Below are 17,311 nucleotides of genomic sequence, written 5' to 3'. Positions count from 1 at the left end.
TAGCTGATTTCTCAACAGAAGCTTTGCAGGCCAGAAGGGATTGGCAGGAAATATTCAAAGTGACGAAAAGCAAGGATTTACAACCAAGGTTGCTATACCCAGCAAAGCTATCATTTAGAATTAAAGGACAGATAAAGAGCTTCCCAGACAACACAAAGCTAAAGGAGTTCTTTAACACAAAAGCAGTATTACAAGAAATGTTAAGGGACTTCTTTAAAAGAAGAAAAAAATAGATAAAAAATGTGATTAAGAAAATATCTCAAAAAAAAAAAAAAGTAACTCACTGACAAAGACAAACTCATAATAAAAGCAGTGGATCAACCAATTATAAAGCTAGTACCAAAAAAAAAAAAAAAAAGTAGGAAGATCATGTGAAATTACAGCAGTAAATTAAGAGTTACACACAAACACACACAAAGAAAGAATTGACAAATATCTTCTCCCAACCAATGATACATTGATAAGGGGTTATTATCCAAAATATATTAAGAACTCATGCCACTTAACAACACACACACACACACACACACACACATACACACAAATCTGATTTAAAAATGGGCACCGGACATGAAGAGACATTTCTCCAAAGAGGACATACACATTGCCAATAGACATATGAAAAGATGTTCAATGTCACTAATCATCACAGAAATGCAAATTAAAACCACAGTGAGATATTACCTCACGTCTGTCAGAATAGCCATCATCAATAAATCAACTGATAACAAGTGTTGGCAAAGATGTGGAGAAAAGAAAACCCTTGTGCACTGTTGGTGGGATTGAAAATTGGTGCAGGCACCTATGGAAAACAGTATGGAGGTTCTTGAAGAAATTAAAAATAGAACTATCTTATGACCCAGCAATTCCACTCCTGGGTATTTATTCAAAGAAATCCAGAACTAATTAGTCCAGAACTAATTAGAAAAGATATATGTATCCAGATGTCCATTACAGCATTATTTACAATAGCCAAGATATGTGTCCTTATGGACCTAAGTGTTCATCAAGAGATGAATAAAGAAGAGGTAGTACATATATACAATGAAACATTAAAAAAGAATGAAATCTTGCCATTTGCAACAACATGGATGGGCCTAGAGGGACATAAATCAGACAGAGAAAGACACATACTATATGATTTCACTTATATTGGAATCTAAAAAAACAAAATAAACAAACATGTGGAAACAAACTGATGGTTGCCAGATGTGATGGGGGTTAGGGGGCAGATTGAAAAAGGTGAAGGGATTAAGAAATACAAATTGGCAGTTACTAGTCACACGGTTTATGTAAAGTACAGCATAGGGAATAATATTGAATGTCAACTGTAACTGGAAAAAAAAAAATTCCCTCATCATAGATGGGTAGAACCATATAAACTTGTATAGACCTTTAAGTATCAATGGTCTTTTTTCACTTCTCAACACAAGACACTTTCTGTTGCCTCTTTACACCCAGACACTCCACAAATTTCCCTAACAAGGTGCAAAAACATTGTTCTGAGACAACCAGCTCATGAACATGGCAAGGCTCTCTGGCACATCATCACAAGAAAATTCTGAATAATCTTCTACTATGATTATCTTGATGTTGATTGGAGCAGTCTAACCCACTGTCAGTGAGACCTATATTTAATTGACTTAGCATAGCTGTCATCTAAATATTTTATATATGTATAATATTATACTCATTGGCAACTTTTCCAACATGGTCTGGATAAACTATGCTTGTAATTATGTGCTCAATACTTAGAATATCAAGAAACCTGAGAAACTTATGATTAAATAACATATGTAGATACAAATATCTTAAAGTATGTGATTTTATCTACTATTTAGCATTTCAGTGCACCTCCCTACTCCACGAATAGGCAGTGCAAAATTTCAAAGATAAGGAAATCAAAACATTCAAAGTTTAGTCATTTGCTCAAGGCCAAAACACTGGCAATTGACTGACTGGGGGCTGGGACCCAATTCCTCTCACTTCAGTTGCATTATTCTTTCCACTAAATCAGGGTTTCTGAAATGCCATTTTTATTAAGGGAATTTCTATTCTCTTTGACCCGTGTGTGTTTGTTTCTGCAGTACCTAAGATGCAATTCAAAGAACGAGTATATACTGGCAATGAAAATGACAGGCAGATAGTTGCAATGATCCACAGGAGTGGAGATCTGCAGTACAGGTCCTCAGTGAGATGCTACACACGGCAGGGGTCTGCACAAGTGATGATGGACTTTGAGGAACGCCCAAACACTGATATCTCCATCATCGCATTTCTCCCAGGTAAGTATGAGCTTGAAATTTTAATTTGGAATTTGAGTAAGCCAAGTTTTAGCTGAGTAATATATATGAGGGACATGCAAGTTCTTCATTTCAACAAGCTTGTGACATAGTTTTATGTGCACTAAATGATAATAAGTTGAGGTAGATTGTAACAGGTTGAATGAATGTTCTTTTGGTTTCTGTATCAACTTACTGATTAGTTTCCAGTGAGGTATTATATTGTTTATTCAAAACTTATTCAGTGGTAATGGTCTATCACGTGTATAGATTTCACAATCCTGGGAGACAATGTTCAAATGACTGAAAGGAAAGGAAATTGCTGTCAGATTTTTAATATGTATCCAGTGCCTTAAAATATTTGATCAATTTGATCCAGTAATTGGAATAGAAATTAGTACTGTAGTCAAATTAACAATGATTTGTACAAGACTGCTAAATTTTCTTCCTGATCATACGCTAGAAATTCATGAACAAAATTGGCATTTGCTCTTTTTTCCTTTTTTCCTAAGATGAATAACAGGACTTAAAGACAGATGTTAAAGAAATTTCCTATACAAGTAGCAGCCTGTCATTGCATATGTTCAAACATTTAGTCTTTCAATCAACAAATATTTACTGAAGACTGATTACATGCCAGACACTATTATTTGCACTGTTGATAAACCCGGGAAAAGGCAATATCCTTGCTTTGTGGTGCTATGTTCTCGTTGCAGATGTGTCTTTTTGGGCCTATGGGTTGTGCTTGACCTGCTGTCATTATTGTCTAGGAGAAACTGAAAAGCCTTGTACCCTTGAGCTGATGGATGACACACTCTATGAGGAAGTAGAGGAGCTCCGCCTGGTTCTTGGCACCCCACAAAGCAACTCTCCCTTTGGGGCTGCAGTTGGTGAACAAAATGAAACTCTGATAAGGATCCGAGATGATGCTGATAGTAAGAAGTCACTTCTTGTGCTCAGCTGTAAACTAGGAACTGAAATCTATCTATGTTAAAATTTTAGGTGGCTTAATAAATATCCCCCTCTTCTTGACAAGGATTTGAAAGTGATTGAGAAATAGGAAAAAGACTAAGTGAAATGGGGAATGAAATACAGCATTAAAACTAAAAGTTGATGCTGAAGAATAGAGTTTGTATATAAATACTGAGTCCCAAACCTTCATACCTCCTTCTTCCCCTGACACACCCTGGGATGCAGGCAGTCCTGAGTCAACAATTTCCTCCTTCTGCTCTCACTCTCAACGGCCTGCTCCCATAAAATGTTGGTACATAGAGACTGCCTAGCACATATGCTCTCTGAAGACTGGTTAATTCCTAAGGAAGGAGCTGGGCCACACACGCTCATTTGTTCCTAACACATTTATCTGTAATATTGAGTGAGGGACAGAGAGAAGCCAGGTGTATAATAGTAATTAAGCTCCTCCCACGTGGAAAGAAACATTAGAAAGGGAGAAAAAGCATTCCCCTTACAATTTAATTTGTCCCTGTTTCCCACAATTTTAGAGACAATTATTAAATTTGGAGAAACCAAATTTAGCGTCAGTGAACCGAAAGAACCAGGAGAGTTGGTGGTTATAAAGATTCCAGTGATTCGCCAAGGAGACACTTCCAAGGTTTCCATCGTCAGAGTCCACACCAAGGACGGCTCAGCCACCTCTGGAGAAGACTACCACCCTGTGTCGGAAGGTATGGAAGCTCCCAGGGCCTGTCTCCAGAGGGACAGTGCTTGTACTATTGATAGTGGAAGTGCCCTTGAGAAAAATAAGAGAAATACCCAATCAAAATCAAAATATACATACTCCTTTAAATTAATCTCCTTCATAAAAACAAAGACACTGGAATTTATTTCCAGGATTTTCCCTTTTGACTTACAGGGTATATGTGTTAGTACTTAGGGATATTTTAGTAGATCTGCTAGATGACTTTCTATTTTGAGTCTACTTTAACTTGTCATGGGTTTTACCTTTACTGTGGTAATCAGGTAGTAAATAATAACTTTCCTGGAATAGTCTATTACTTTGAAAATGTGCATAATAGCTGAGATCATCATAGTCATCATTTTAATTTATAGGACAACCACAATCTAAAAGTTGAAGCTAGAAAATTTTGTGTTCATGGAAGGCAGTAAAAGGATTGGTGGAAACACCAATCACAGAGATCATGAATTCTCTGGGCCTTAGAAGCCCATTATGGATGCTTTTCATCCATCCCTCTCCTTCTTCAAGCTTATGGACCATTTCACCATTTACTTTTATAAGTAATTAAAACAAATCACTTTCTCTCTGTCTCTCTCTGTCTCTCTCTCGCTCTCTTTCTCTCTCTCTCTCTCTCTCTCTCTCTCTCTCTCTCTCTCTCTCTCTCTCTCTCTGAATTGTTTGCTGTTAGCATAGATATAAATTGATGTCCAAAAGTAAGTTTATGAATTATTTGGATCTCTCCTTATCCACTTTGTTTCTAGTGTCTTACATTTCACTACCAACAATCATTAGTTCCTGGTGATCATACAGCTTCAGGCATCCATCTTGATCTCCTAACTTGTGAACACAACTTAGAAAATGATTGATATTTATTACTGAATGAGTAATAAAGTTAATGCTACAATAGAAAACAATAGCATTCTACGAAGGAGCTTGTCGTTTCTTTACATATATGGTAAAAGTTTGATAAACTACTATAGAGCTTCAAAGTTATTCTCAGATTATTCTCTATATAAAAAAATGATAATATATTTGAACTAAATCAGATATAGCCCAAAATACTGCTTAGCTACTAAATTATAAAATCTAAAATAAAACTTTCTATAATGAGCAAGTTTTACATGTAAGAAACACCGTCTAAATATGCACAATATGACCTTTAGCAGAAAATGTTTTTCTTAGAAATAAAACAATTCTTTTTGCTAAAATAGAAACAAAATTATATCTATGTAGTAAACTGACAAATGAAGTCAGAAAAAAGTTAAATAACATTAAAGCAGCCTGTGTCTCTTTTATCCCATAAATGTCAACATTCTATTTATGTTTAGAATAAAAATTTAAGTAACCTTTTCTGAAACATATTCTCATTCATTTTATGGTCCAATTGAGGTCAGCCCTTTACAAACAAACAGAAAAACTTAAATGTAGAATAAAGGTTGAAATATTTTTGTGATAAAAATGTGTAAAGTGACAGATAAAGAGTAAAGTGATTGAGAAAACAACTGTTACCTAGCATGTGTGCTGTAAGAAAACAATCATAATTATAATAAATACTTAGGTTTTTAACTTCTTAGAATTGGGTCTGTACAATTTAGAGGGTTACAAAACTTGAATGCTTACAGAGCTAAGACAAGCAATGAAAATGAGTGAAGCAAGGGAATTGTGTGTGTATGTGGGGGTGGGGGTGGGGGAATGGAGGGATTGAAATGGTATTGAACCTGGAAGTCCATTCCCTGCTGAGAAAAAAAAGCCTATACTATTATAGTCAGCCCTCTGTTGCAGGCAGAAAAGTTCAAAAGAACTAAAAAATTTATACTTTTCTATAAAATCCCCAGATTTTTAGAAACTAATTTTTTTGATGTGATGTCACACAGGTCAAACCAAACAAATTGGTGGGCCAGAAATGATCAGCTATTTTCATCCTTGGGAACAAAAGACTTAAGCTCTCTCAGGGTCTGAGGAATCTAAGACTAACAGAAATGTGCTAAGGCTAATGAGGAAACTGGTGGTATCTAAAAACAGAACTAATTTTAAAGATGAGTCTGGCTTACTAACTCAATTTTTTAAAAAACTTTTTTGTAATTTACAATTAAAAAAGAAGTAGGGAAAGAAAAATACATCGGAGACACATTCTCTTCTGCCACATTTTTAAGGACTTAAAATTTTGAATTATAATGATTGAACTGCAGTTAGATCTGAAAGCAGCATCTGTTGCCTTCTTTAATTGGAATAGTTACGCAATATCTTCTTTATTTTCTCTGCTGAGCCAGTTTCTCAAAAGGTATAGTAAAACCAACAAAATAGTTTATTGAAGCTTCATAAGTATAGTCAGCTGCTTATTCATGAGTTCAATAAAATCAATTAATTTTTAGCATGTTCAGAATTTTTAAAAAGGGTTCATATAATTGGGTTTAATTTTCAAGACAATGAAGCAATTCTTTTTAGCGAGGAAGAACAGGGGTGAGAGAAAACAATGCCATTAATATTTATGTTTTAAAAAACGTTTCCAAGTTTCCAAGATTAGCATCAAAACAACAAAAAGAAGAATTTGATATGTTGATAAAATCTTACCAATTTTATATCCAGCTTTTCTAGATATATACATAATGTAAATACTATTCATATTCAATAATACCTGTGATTGTATTCATTTCACTTACGTGCTGATGGTTTAGAAATTCTGGGAAACAGAAGTGAGTTTGTCTGGTTATATCCTGGTATTAGAACTGTTGATTGTCCATTCCATAAATCAGTATTCTTTTTCAAATTGAGGGTCAACAACTCAATTTAGTAGCTTATGATTAAAATTTTCTTCTGGATAAAATGGAATAGAATAGAAAACATTAGAGTCTAATGTATATGGTAAGAATAAGTGATGTTTTTTAAAGATTTTATCCCATTTTATTCACTCACACACACACACACACACACACACACACACACTGGGCCACAATGTAAAATATATTTCTTGTGGTGGGAAATACTACCAGAAAAACATAACAAACACTTCTCATATTCACATGTAAAAGATTTAAATCTGTGATTTTGCATTTGTAGAAATCGAGTTTAAGGAGGGAGAAACTCAGCACATTGTTGAAATTGAAGTTGTCTTCGATGGGGTTAGAGAGATGAGAGAGGCCTTCACTGTTCACCTGAAACCTGATGAAAATATGGTAGCAGAAACACAGGTAAGTAATAAAATGCAGGTATAAATTCATGGCCAGCATTTTATCAGGGAAACTGCGTGTAAGCATCACATAGTGTACAATAAAGTAATGGGACTTCATACAAGCATTATATAAAGGAGATACACATAATCCCTTTCACCTCCTAAATAAATTTTGTTCCTATTAGATCACAATCAAGAAATTCCTGTCTTTCTTTGAAAAATCGTGTTTGTAGAAACTCAAAGACTAGAGTCCCCAAGCCCACATCAGCCCATTTACCCTCTCCTATCTCTGTCAATAACGACTGAATTTAGGATTAACTTCCAGAAAGAAAGCATCATCTCAGCACAAAAGTGAGACTATTAATTCAGTGTGACAACTCATTAAAACATGCATTTTAACCCACAAAATAGTTTGCTAATCCTCAAAATGCCACCTTTTCATCCTACCTTTATTAAATTGATATCCATAGCCTCAGTGACTAAAATGTTACAGTTCTAATACTTCTTTTCTGTGTTTGTTTAGTTTATATTTCATCAGCAACCAGATTTTCTTTAAGATAAATATCAGTGCCACAGAATTTCGACCTTTAAACCTAAAATAACTTTTAACACAAATTAATTTTAGGAACAGACCAATGTTTATAATATCTATGCTTAAATTTACTCTATTTCTTAGATTATTTGTTTCACTATTAGTAAGAGATCAAATTGGAGAGATTTCCTCCCTTAAGTATTAGTTATCGTTTTGTAATTTTTACTATTTGATGGTATTTCTACTACAATGTCTTGCTTTTCTTTAAAGTCATATTTAAAACTCAAGTAGTATGGGCAGGACATCTTTGGGATAAGTCTTGGTCACATTAAAAAAAAATGAGTCTTTTGTTGTTACTTTTATGGGTCATTATATTAAACTTTTGAGTGAAAGGAACAGAGAGTCCCTCAAATCACTTTGAGGAATAAAAGCTTCTTTTACACGTATAAATATAGACTTGGAAACTGTGATAGTCAGATATTGGAAGGTTATTCAGGAGCTAAGGCAAATTTATCAGCAAAGTGTTCTGATCACCTTACCAGCAGCACATGTTCACAGGTTCCTCTCCTGTCATGACTCAACTTCTCCCTCTGTCTGTGCTTGTGGCTGTGCCCTGGCCTCTGCCAGGTTAAAGCTTTGCTTTTTATTGGCATTCACTTTAGCATGGCCCATGCTATTACATACAGTCTCCCTCCACATAAGGATCTACCTTCTCTCAGGGTATCTTTCAGCTTTCCTCCTACTATCAACTAATTGACTTTTTCATGGATCTTCTACTTCATAACCCCAAGACAGAGTTAGCTACTTTTCATCACAATTTGGAGAAAAAATTAGAACCCAAATACCTTGTGAGCCACTGGCTAAGCCAGGCTGCCCTGGGCTCAGTTACCCTCCCCATAAGATATGGCCAAGGTGCCAGGATCACGTGGAAAAAATGACGTAGAGCCTGTCACTCTGCTGGGGCTCTGTGTGTGACAGTTTTCATCATAATGAAACCAGGGACTTGCCAAGCATATGGCGTTGTCCTACACAGGAGAAGCACCAAGAATCAAATATTTCAATAATTACAGATAATTATCATTTCCCTCTAGGTGACCAAAGCCATTGTGTATATAGAAGAAATGAACAGCATGGCAGATGTCACTTTTCCTTCTGTCCCTCAAATTGTGTCCTTACTGATGTATGATGACACTTCCAGAGCTAAAGAGAGTGCTGAACCTGTGTCTGGCTATCCTGTCATCTGTATCACAGTGAGTAGGAAATTGAGGAAAATTATAAAATCATTATTTAAAATAATTATAAGCTTAACCGATGTAGTATTGGCTTTGTCATGAAGAAATAAAAGTGGGGAAATACTATAAGGATTAAGCTTTGAACTTTGGAAAGGAAAATATAACATTAATCAAATAAAGCTCTCATTTTTCTTCTTTATTCAATAGAAGTTTATTAACCAATGTCCACTTAGTGTGTTTTCTCATGTTATCTCAGAGTCTGTCACTGATAGAAAAATAAATAAGGTTTGAACTCTGTACTCAAGGAAATTAAAAATAAGGAAGAGAAAAATGTATAAGAATTAGTTATTATAGAACAAGATGTAATCATTATCACGAGAAAAATGCAGCTCCATGTGTGAGAAAAGGCTTGGGATGGTCGGGAGGAATTTCAGTAGATTAAGAGAAGAGCCAGATAAGGAAAAGTCATTCCAGGAAGAAGTGATTGCATCACAAGCTACATCTAGAAGAATAACATAAAAAAATGGCATATTATCATAACACTTTTACTTGCCTATTTGACTCTAAATTATAAGTTTCTTGTGAGCAAAAACTGGGACATATTTATTTTTATGTAAATATGTACAATGACCTACATAAAATAGGTACAAAATAAATGTTTATTGAATTTACACGGCAAAAAATAATAATTTGGTGCCAAGTCATAGAGGTCTTTAAATGTTATGTTAAGGAATGTGGACTTCATTTGTTGGTTAGCCGGGAGTTCTAGTGCAGAAGAATGTCGTGAGAGGAGAGGTTGTGTTGGCATGCTACTATGGCAGCAGTATGTCACTTGACTAGAAAGGCCCTGATTAGGCAGGTGGTGCTTGGAATGGGAAGGAAGGGACCAACTTAAGAAACATTGCAAAAGAAGAATCAACCAAGTTTACTGACCTCCTGGATGTGAGGGGCAAAATGAGAGTGAGGAGAGAAGGAGGGAAGGAGAGACGAGGGATAGAGAAGGAACAAGGATGATTGGGCAGCTCTGAGGATTCAAGAGATAATGAAATGAATAATGCTTTTACGTGTATCAAGTTAGAGGTGGAAACGTCCAAAAGCTATTTGAAATGCAAGATTAGAGTTCATGAAAGCTACCATGGCTAGGAATAGAAATTTGAAAGTTGCATGAATAGCATGTAGAAATGGGGAAAAAGGCATCAGTGAAAACACTATGAGAGGAATGATTTACTCATTTTTCTGTACTGTGCCCGTAACGCAGTTCTTTGTTTTCCATAGGCTTGTAACCCTAAATATTCAGACTATGACAAAACAGGCTCTATTTGTGCGAGTGAGAACATCAATGACACCTTAACCCGGTACCGATGGCTGACTAGTGCACCCACGGGCGCTGACGGTGTGACCAGCCCCATGAGAGAAGTGGACTTTGACACCTATTTCACGTCATCCAAGATGATTACTTTAGACTCCATATACTTTCAGCCTGGCTCCAGAGTGCAATGTGCAGCTCGTGCAGTCAATGGCAACGGCAACCAAGGCCTGGAGCTAATGAGCCCCATCGTGACCATCGGCAGAGAAGAAGGTAACGTATTGCCGTGTTCACATGCAGATCCCCGGAATACTGTGGAATATTCTAAATGTCTAGTTCTGGTTATTGATTCTTTCGAATGCCCCCATGTAGTCCATAATACTCTCTAAAGTACTTAAAAATGATAATCCACTTTTACAAACATATTCATTAGAAAACAGGTATTCATTCCCCATTTTTTAACCACCTATCATATGCCAGAGTTTTTGCTGGCATGCAAGTACTGCGTGCCGGCAATAAGAAAAAATAAAGCAAGATTCCTGTCCTCGAGGAGTTCACACTCAAGCTGAGGGCACAAAGTTTAGTCTGGATAGGTCACATAAATGCAGAAGTAGTAGTGGTTAGTTCTATCCTGAGTGGGTCAGGGAAAGTTTCATCAAAGAGGAGATGCTTAATCTGAATCCTGAAAACAGCAAAGAAAAAAAGCATGAGCAATGACCCATAGAAGCCCGAAAAAAAAAAAAAAAGGAATATTCTGGAAACTATAAGCAGAGAAATGGGAGGCATGTGAGAGGGAGACATGGAAGGATCAAGAAATGAAGCAGATAGTATAGGAGGGTCAGATCTGGACAGCTTGGTTCATATTCGATGCCAAGGCACTCTAAGCTGGTTATTGGATCGGTAGGAGTTTGCTGGGGCCAGGAAGGGAAGGACAGTCCAGGTAGAGAGGTATGTCCAAGTGCCCAGACCTCATTATTACTATTACTAGAAAATAATAGTGCCTGTTTTAAAAATATTCTTTTGGTATTGTCTGTTATCTTCTTTTAGCATAAATATGTTCAATTTTAGGTCTTTGTCAGCCCCGGGTGCCAGGGATAGTGGGAGCAGAGCCATTCTCAGCGAAGCTGCGCTACATGGGCCCCGAGGACCCAGAGTACACAAACCTTATCAAGCTCACTGTCATGATGCCACACACAGATGGTAGGTGATGGGGGTAAGCAAATGCGTGGAAGTGGGAAGTGGTTTGGGCGCCTCATTACCTGGTTTATTTTACTGAAAACTCTAAATAACCAAGCAGACAATAAGTGCTCAGTTCGCAACTTGAGTTTCAAGTCTTTCTGCTTCCTTCAAGTCTTTCTGCTTTCTTTCTCCCAGTTATTTTTAATAAATTTTATTGGGGAATATTGAGGAACAGTGTGTTTCTCCAGGGCCCATCAGCTCCAAGTCGTTGTCCTTCAATCTAGTTGTGGAAGGCACAGCTCAGCTCCAAGTCCAGTCGCCCGTTCTTCAATCTTTAGTTGCAGGGGGCACAGCCCACCATCCCATGCAGGAATTGAACCAGCAACCTTGTTGTTGAGAGCTCACACTCTAACCAACTGAGCTATCTGGCTGCCCCTCCGGAAGCTCAGTGGCAGCATGTTGTTTTCAATCCAGTTGTGGAGGGCGCAGCTTACTGGCCCATGTGGGAATCGAACAGGCAACCCTGTTGTTCAGAGCTTGCACTCTAGTCAACTGAGCCATCCGATTGCCTCTCTGCCCAGTTTTTTAAAGTGTGACAATTTAATCATTCTCTGAAATTAGATAAATTTAATACATGTCCAAACACAATGAAACAAAACATTGGTTAACATGCTAGCTTTTATGAAATAGCACAAACGTATCTTCAAAACTCTTGAACTTGGACTTACAGTAAAGCATTTTGGTATCTCAGTGCTCACTTTCAGCATATATTTGCTATTTCATAGCTGTAATTTTATAAATCCCCCAATGTTTATTGCAATAACTAAGACATTTCCTAAGCAGTAAAATAAAATTAAAAATGCAACTAACAGTATTGTTTTTTGTGTTCATTTTCTCTGGGTATGGAAGTGTGGCCAGAATTTGTGAGTCAATACCTTTATCCACTCTTTATGAACATTTCCCCAAATACAGAAAGACATTTTCAAGCTGTTTTCCACTCAATTCACTTTATTAGTGAAGTGTTAGTATTAGTTTTATTACTTATATTTTAAGTAGCTAAGGGAGAGGAAACATTAGGTACCTTTAGGAACTACAAGGTAGTTTCTACCTCCGTCAGAAAAAGGACATCATTTTACTTTGTGCTTGTTACAAACCCAAAATTTTGTTGGTAGGGGGTAGAGGTAGGTGGACAGGAGTCTGTACAGCATAACGTTGGTCCCACATTTGACCATTCTATCTTTAGGATCCTCTTTTGTTTGTTTGTTTTAATATTTTTTTTTATTTTTTATTACATTTGACATACAATATTATATTAATTTCAGGTGTACAACATAGTGATTATATAACTTACATTTATTTAACTTACAAGGTGATCATCCTGATAAATCTACCGAGTTTCCCCGAAAATAAGACCTAGCCAGACAATCGGCTCTAATGCATCTTTTGGAGCAAACTTAATGTAAGACCCAGTAGTATATTATATTATATTATATTATATTATATTATATTATATTATATTATATTATATTATATTATATTATATTGTATTATATTGTATTATATTATAAAGACACGGTCTTCCTATAAGTAAAATAAGACGGGGTCTTATATTAATTTTTGCTCCAAAAGACGCATTAGAGCATTGTCCGGCTAGGTCTTATTTTCAGGGAAACACGGTAGTACCCATCTAACACCATACATAGTTATTACAATATTATTTACTATATTTTTTGTGCTATCCTTTATATCCCCATGACTATTTTGTAACTACCAATTTGTACTTCTTAACCACTTCCACTTTTTCACCCACTCCCCCAACCCTCCTCCCATCTGGCAACCATGAAAAAGTTCTCTGTATCTATGAGTTTCTTTCTGTTTTGTTTGTTGATTTATGTTGTTCTTTAGATTCCACATATAAGTGAAATCATACGGCATTTGTCTTTCTCTATCTGACTTACTCCACTCAGCACAGTACCTGCTAGGTCCATCCAATTTGTTGCAGATGACAAGATGTCATTCTTTTTTATGGCTGAGTAATATACCATTGTATATATGTACCACCTCTTCTTTATCCATTCTTCCACTGATGGACACCGAAGTTGTCTGTGCTCATTTTGGACATGTGACTCGGGTGCAAAGAGCTGAGGAGAGACCCATCAGGCAAAAACAGACCTACAACAGTCAGTGGCTAAGGGTGGAAGAGTCAAATAATATCTTAGTATCATCCTGAAAATAGCTTTAATGTTACAGATCTCCTGAAAAATTCCCAGGACCCCCAGGTGTCCTAAGATACCTCTTTGATAATCACTGCTCTACAGTATTTTATAAGACTTCTCTTCTCAAGACATAAAGAAATTATAGTGTTCTAAGCCCTTTGCTATTAGTGAGGATGGTAACAATGATTATAATTTCTTGTAGGCATGCTCCCCGTTATCTCCACTAAAGAGCTTTCCAATTTTGAGCTCACCCTCAGCCCTGATGGCACAAGGATTGGAAACCACAAGTGCTCGAATCTCCTGGATTATAGTGAAGTAAAGACCCATCATGGTTTTTTGACTGATGCTACAAAGAATCCAGAAATAGTTGGAGAGACATATCCTTACCAGTACAGTTCATCTATCAGAGGTTCCAGTACCTTACGATTCTACCGAAACCTAAACTTAGAGGCCTGTTTATGGGAGTTTGTTAGCTACTATGACATGTCAGAACTTCTCACGGACTGTGGAGGCACCGTTGGAACAGATGGACAGGTATGAGTTTTTAACACTTGAGCTTTGTTCACTGATAAATCAGTTTTGTTTTGTTCACTTACATAGATTTGGACTAAATCCCAACTCCAGTCGTCCATCTTGGTGATATAGGTCATTAGGTATAAGAGAGACCAAATAATTGGGTTGGGTGATGTGCAAATCTGTGTCTATTTCTGGAGCAATGTGTCAAAATATATGCACTTTTTTTAGCAATGCTCTGAATCTGCTCTGACATTTTTAAAAATACAAATGCTAATTACTCTTCAAAGTATATGTTATCCTTTCTTATGTATATGTATAGATGCCTGTGATGTATCATAAACCATCTACAGTAAGGATTTATAATCCTCAAGATCAATCTAGTTTTTTTCCCTCTTTACTATCTTTCTTCTTCCCCTACCTTCTAGCTTTCTCTTCTATCCTATTTTTCTTCTCTTTCTAGTTTTCTCCCCATTTCCACCCTCCCTGTTTCATTTCTCCATCACTAACATAGTCAAAAGTATTTTCATTAAAAGCTCAAGATTATTTCTACTCTACAATCAATGACTCATCTTCATACTACACAGACAGACATTTACACATAAAGTACACACACACATAATCCCCCACCACGACCACCACCATCATCATCAACAAAGTTGTTGTTAAAACGATAAGTAAGCAAGGTCTTCATTCGTGGTTATAATAGAGAATATAAAATATGTAGGGCATAGTCTAGAATTGTAGTAAATATTTGAACTAAAGCAGTGCTCTGACCTACCTGGGGTGAACAGAGTTTATGTAGATAGGCATATATATTAATATGTTGCATCATACCTAAGATATATCATGTCTTTGAAGACTTAACTAAGGTGAGTTCAGATATTTTCTATTCTGTATTCCTAAAGTATTAAAATATAAAACAAGTAGTAGCAAGAGAAATGTAGATAACTCACTATCAGTTTAATCCCACAGCAAAGCTGTGAAACTTGGCAAGTTCAGCTGGTATTGATGTTGAATGGGTAGCCATATGTTATTATGTCTGGGAACTATTGGACTCAAAGGTAATGAGACATTTTCTTAACCACCTCCTCTAAGAGCAGCAAAATAGTCAAAAACTTGCATGGATTAGTAAAAATACCAAATAAGAACACCAACAGAAAGACAGGTGGACCAGTGGAGGAGCCTGGATATTGGAATCAAACCAATACAGACCTAAATTTGGCTCTGACATTTTCTAACTTTGTGTCCTTGGGCAAGTTAGTTAAGCCCTCAGAAGTGTTACTTCTTCAGATCCCTCTTCCCCAACCTGTCTTTGCCACCTGAAAGAAACGTGAAAGAAAATATAGTCCTATCCCCAAAATAAAAATAAAGACTCATATTAACAAATCTACCTCAGCCTTTTCATTTATAGTCAAATAACTCTAGTTCCTTTAGCTCTTCCCCACAGAGCTTGTTTTCAATTCATTATTAAATCATTCTTTTTTCCCCCCAGTTGTTCTTGTCTCAGGATCTTTCGTGTTTTATTTTTTGTTTTGTTTTGTTGTTGTTGTTGTTGTTTTAAGATTTTATTTGGGGAAGGGGAACTGGATTTTATTGGGGAACAGTGTGTGCTTCCAGGATTTTTTTCCCAAGTCAAGTTGTTGTCCTTTCAGTCTTAGTTGTGGAGGGCGCAGCTCAGCTCCAGATCCAGTAGCCGTTGCTAGTTGCGGGGGGTACAGCACACCATCCCTTGTGGAAGTTGAACTGGCAACCTTGTGGTTGAGAGGATGCGCTCCAACCAACTGAGCCATCTGGGAGCTCAGCAGCAGCTCAGCTCAAGGTGCCGTGTTCAATCTTAGATGCAGGGGGCACTGCCCACCATCCCTTGCGGGACTCGAGGAATTGAACCGGCAACCTTGTGTTTGAGAGCCCACTGGCCCATGTGGGAATCGAACCGGCAGCCTTTGGAGTTAGGAGCATGGACCTCCAACCGCCTGAGCCACTGGGCCGGCCCTCAGGATCTTTCTTAAGTCACAGGATCTTCTGGCATAAACAAAACTGGATGGAGTCATAGGATTAGATTAGTTCTAGGTCTTCTTTGTTAAAGTCACTTGGTACCGTGGACTTTCTCTGTGGTTCTCATCTAGTTTATAGTCTGTTTTTACCCTCAAAGATGTTTTCTGTCTTCTCTGGCAGCAGTTTTATATCTTTTATATATGCAACCCAGATAGCCTGCTCTAGTGAAAACCCTGCATTTACCTACTTAAGCCTTATTATATCTGCCCACTTCTCCAATGTATCAAGGGCATTTCAGTGCAAATCATGCCCTCTACTGTGTTCATCTCTGTAAAACATTAAGCTAAACTGACTATACTTTGCTGGGGTTTTGTTTATCACAGTTACTCTATTTAATTTTTTAAGTTCAGTATGTTTTTCTTCCCAATGCCATTGCTGGCTAGAAAACTCATTGCTATGCTTCTGTACTTGAGCTGCCAAAAATTCTATTTCATTAAGTGAAAACTGGCAACTTGCAGGTTTCAGTTAAATTGTGCCTGCCTGAAAGGCTTAAGTTACATAATACTAGGAATAAAAGAGAGTGCAATATAAAATTATCAAACCATCCAATTCTTAACCAATTTGTGTTATTTTCTTAAGTAATGTAGCCAGCTTACTGTATGAATTTCTAATGAAAAATTCTTTTTGCTTTTTCATTCTTGAAAACATATTTAGATTTTTTGGATAGATACCAAATAAATTTGAATTTAAAAAATAAATAAATAAAGATAAATAAATTTAACAGCATAACCATAATGATTGACATCATAGAGGTGACTAGATTTAGTGTAAAACATTGAAATTTCAGGATCTTGTTATCAAATTCTAAAAGCTTTAGTGTAAATGAGAATACAATGTAATAAAACATATTCCTTTTCTCTTAGAGTGAAGCTCAGAGGAGCCCATCTTGGTTTCCCCTACTTTCTTCCTTGGACTTAAATTTCTACTACTTCCCCCACTATTGCTATTCTCCTTACTAATCCCAACCCCTGGCCCTCATCACCCACCCCACACACGTTCTTTAAATATAGGTGAGGGAGAAGAAAATATAAATTAAGGTATAAGAAATTTAACCCTTTGAGATATTCCCTAATTTTGCCCATTAGTTTTGAGGTCTAGAGAAGAGATAATATCTAATAATAGTACTAA

General features: G+C 36.6%; 1 protein-coding gene across 2 annotated transcripts in view; it reads left to right on the top strand.

The window, feature by feature from the left end:
- The window catches only part of FREM2 (FRAS1 related extracellular matrix 2), a 167,526-nt gene that overhangs the window by 130,224 nt on the left and 19,991 nt on the right, over positions 1-17,311 (top strand). Inside the window, exons 9-16 of one of the 2 annotated variants that reach the window (XM_019753570.2) lie at positions 2,088-2,285; positions 3,053-3,217; positions 3,785-3,967; positions 7,036-7,166; positions 8,771-8,929; positions 10,187-10,490; positions 11,286-11,417; positions 13,815-14,146. In XM_019753570.2, coding sequence (XP_019609129.2) covers positions 2,088-2,285; positions 3,053-3,217; positions 3,785-3,967; positions 7,036-7,166; positions 8,771-8,929; positions 10,187-10,490; positions 11,286-11,417; positions 13,815-14,146 — 1,604 coding nt within the window. Of the gene's footprint in view, positions 1-2,087; positions 2,286-2,998; positions 3,218-3,784; positions 3,968-7,035; positions 7,167-8,770; positions 8,930-10,186; positions 10,491-11,285; positions 11,418-13,814; positions 14,147-17,311 lie in introns of both variants that reach the window. The other variant, XM_074329990.1, reaches the window with a different exon arrangement.

This window comes from Rhinolophus sinicus, linkage group LG04, assembly GCF_036562045.2.
Source record: "Rhinolophus sinicus isolate RSC01 linkage group LG04, ASM3656204v1, whole genome shotgun sequence".
NCBI classification, from domain to species: domain Eukaryota; kingdom Metazoa; phylum Chordata; class Mammalia; order Chiroptera; family Rhinolophidae; genus Rhinolophus; species Rhinolophus sinicus.
This window is presented reverse-complemented; position numbering and strand designations above follow the sequence as displayed.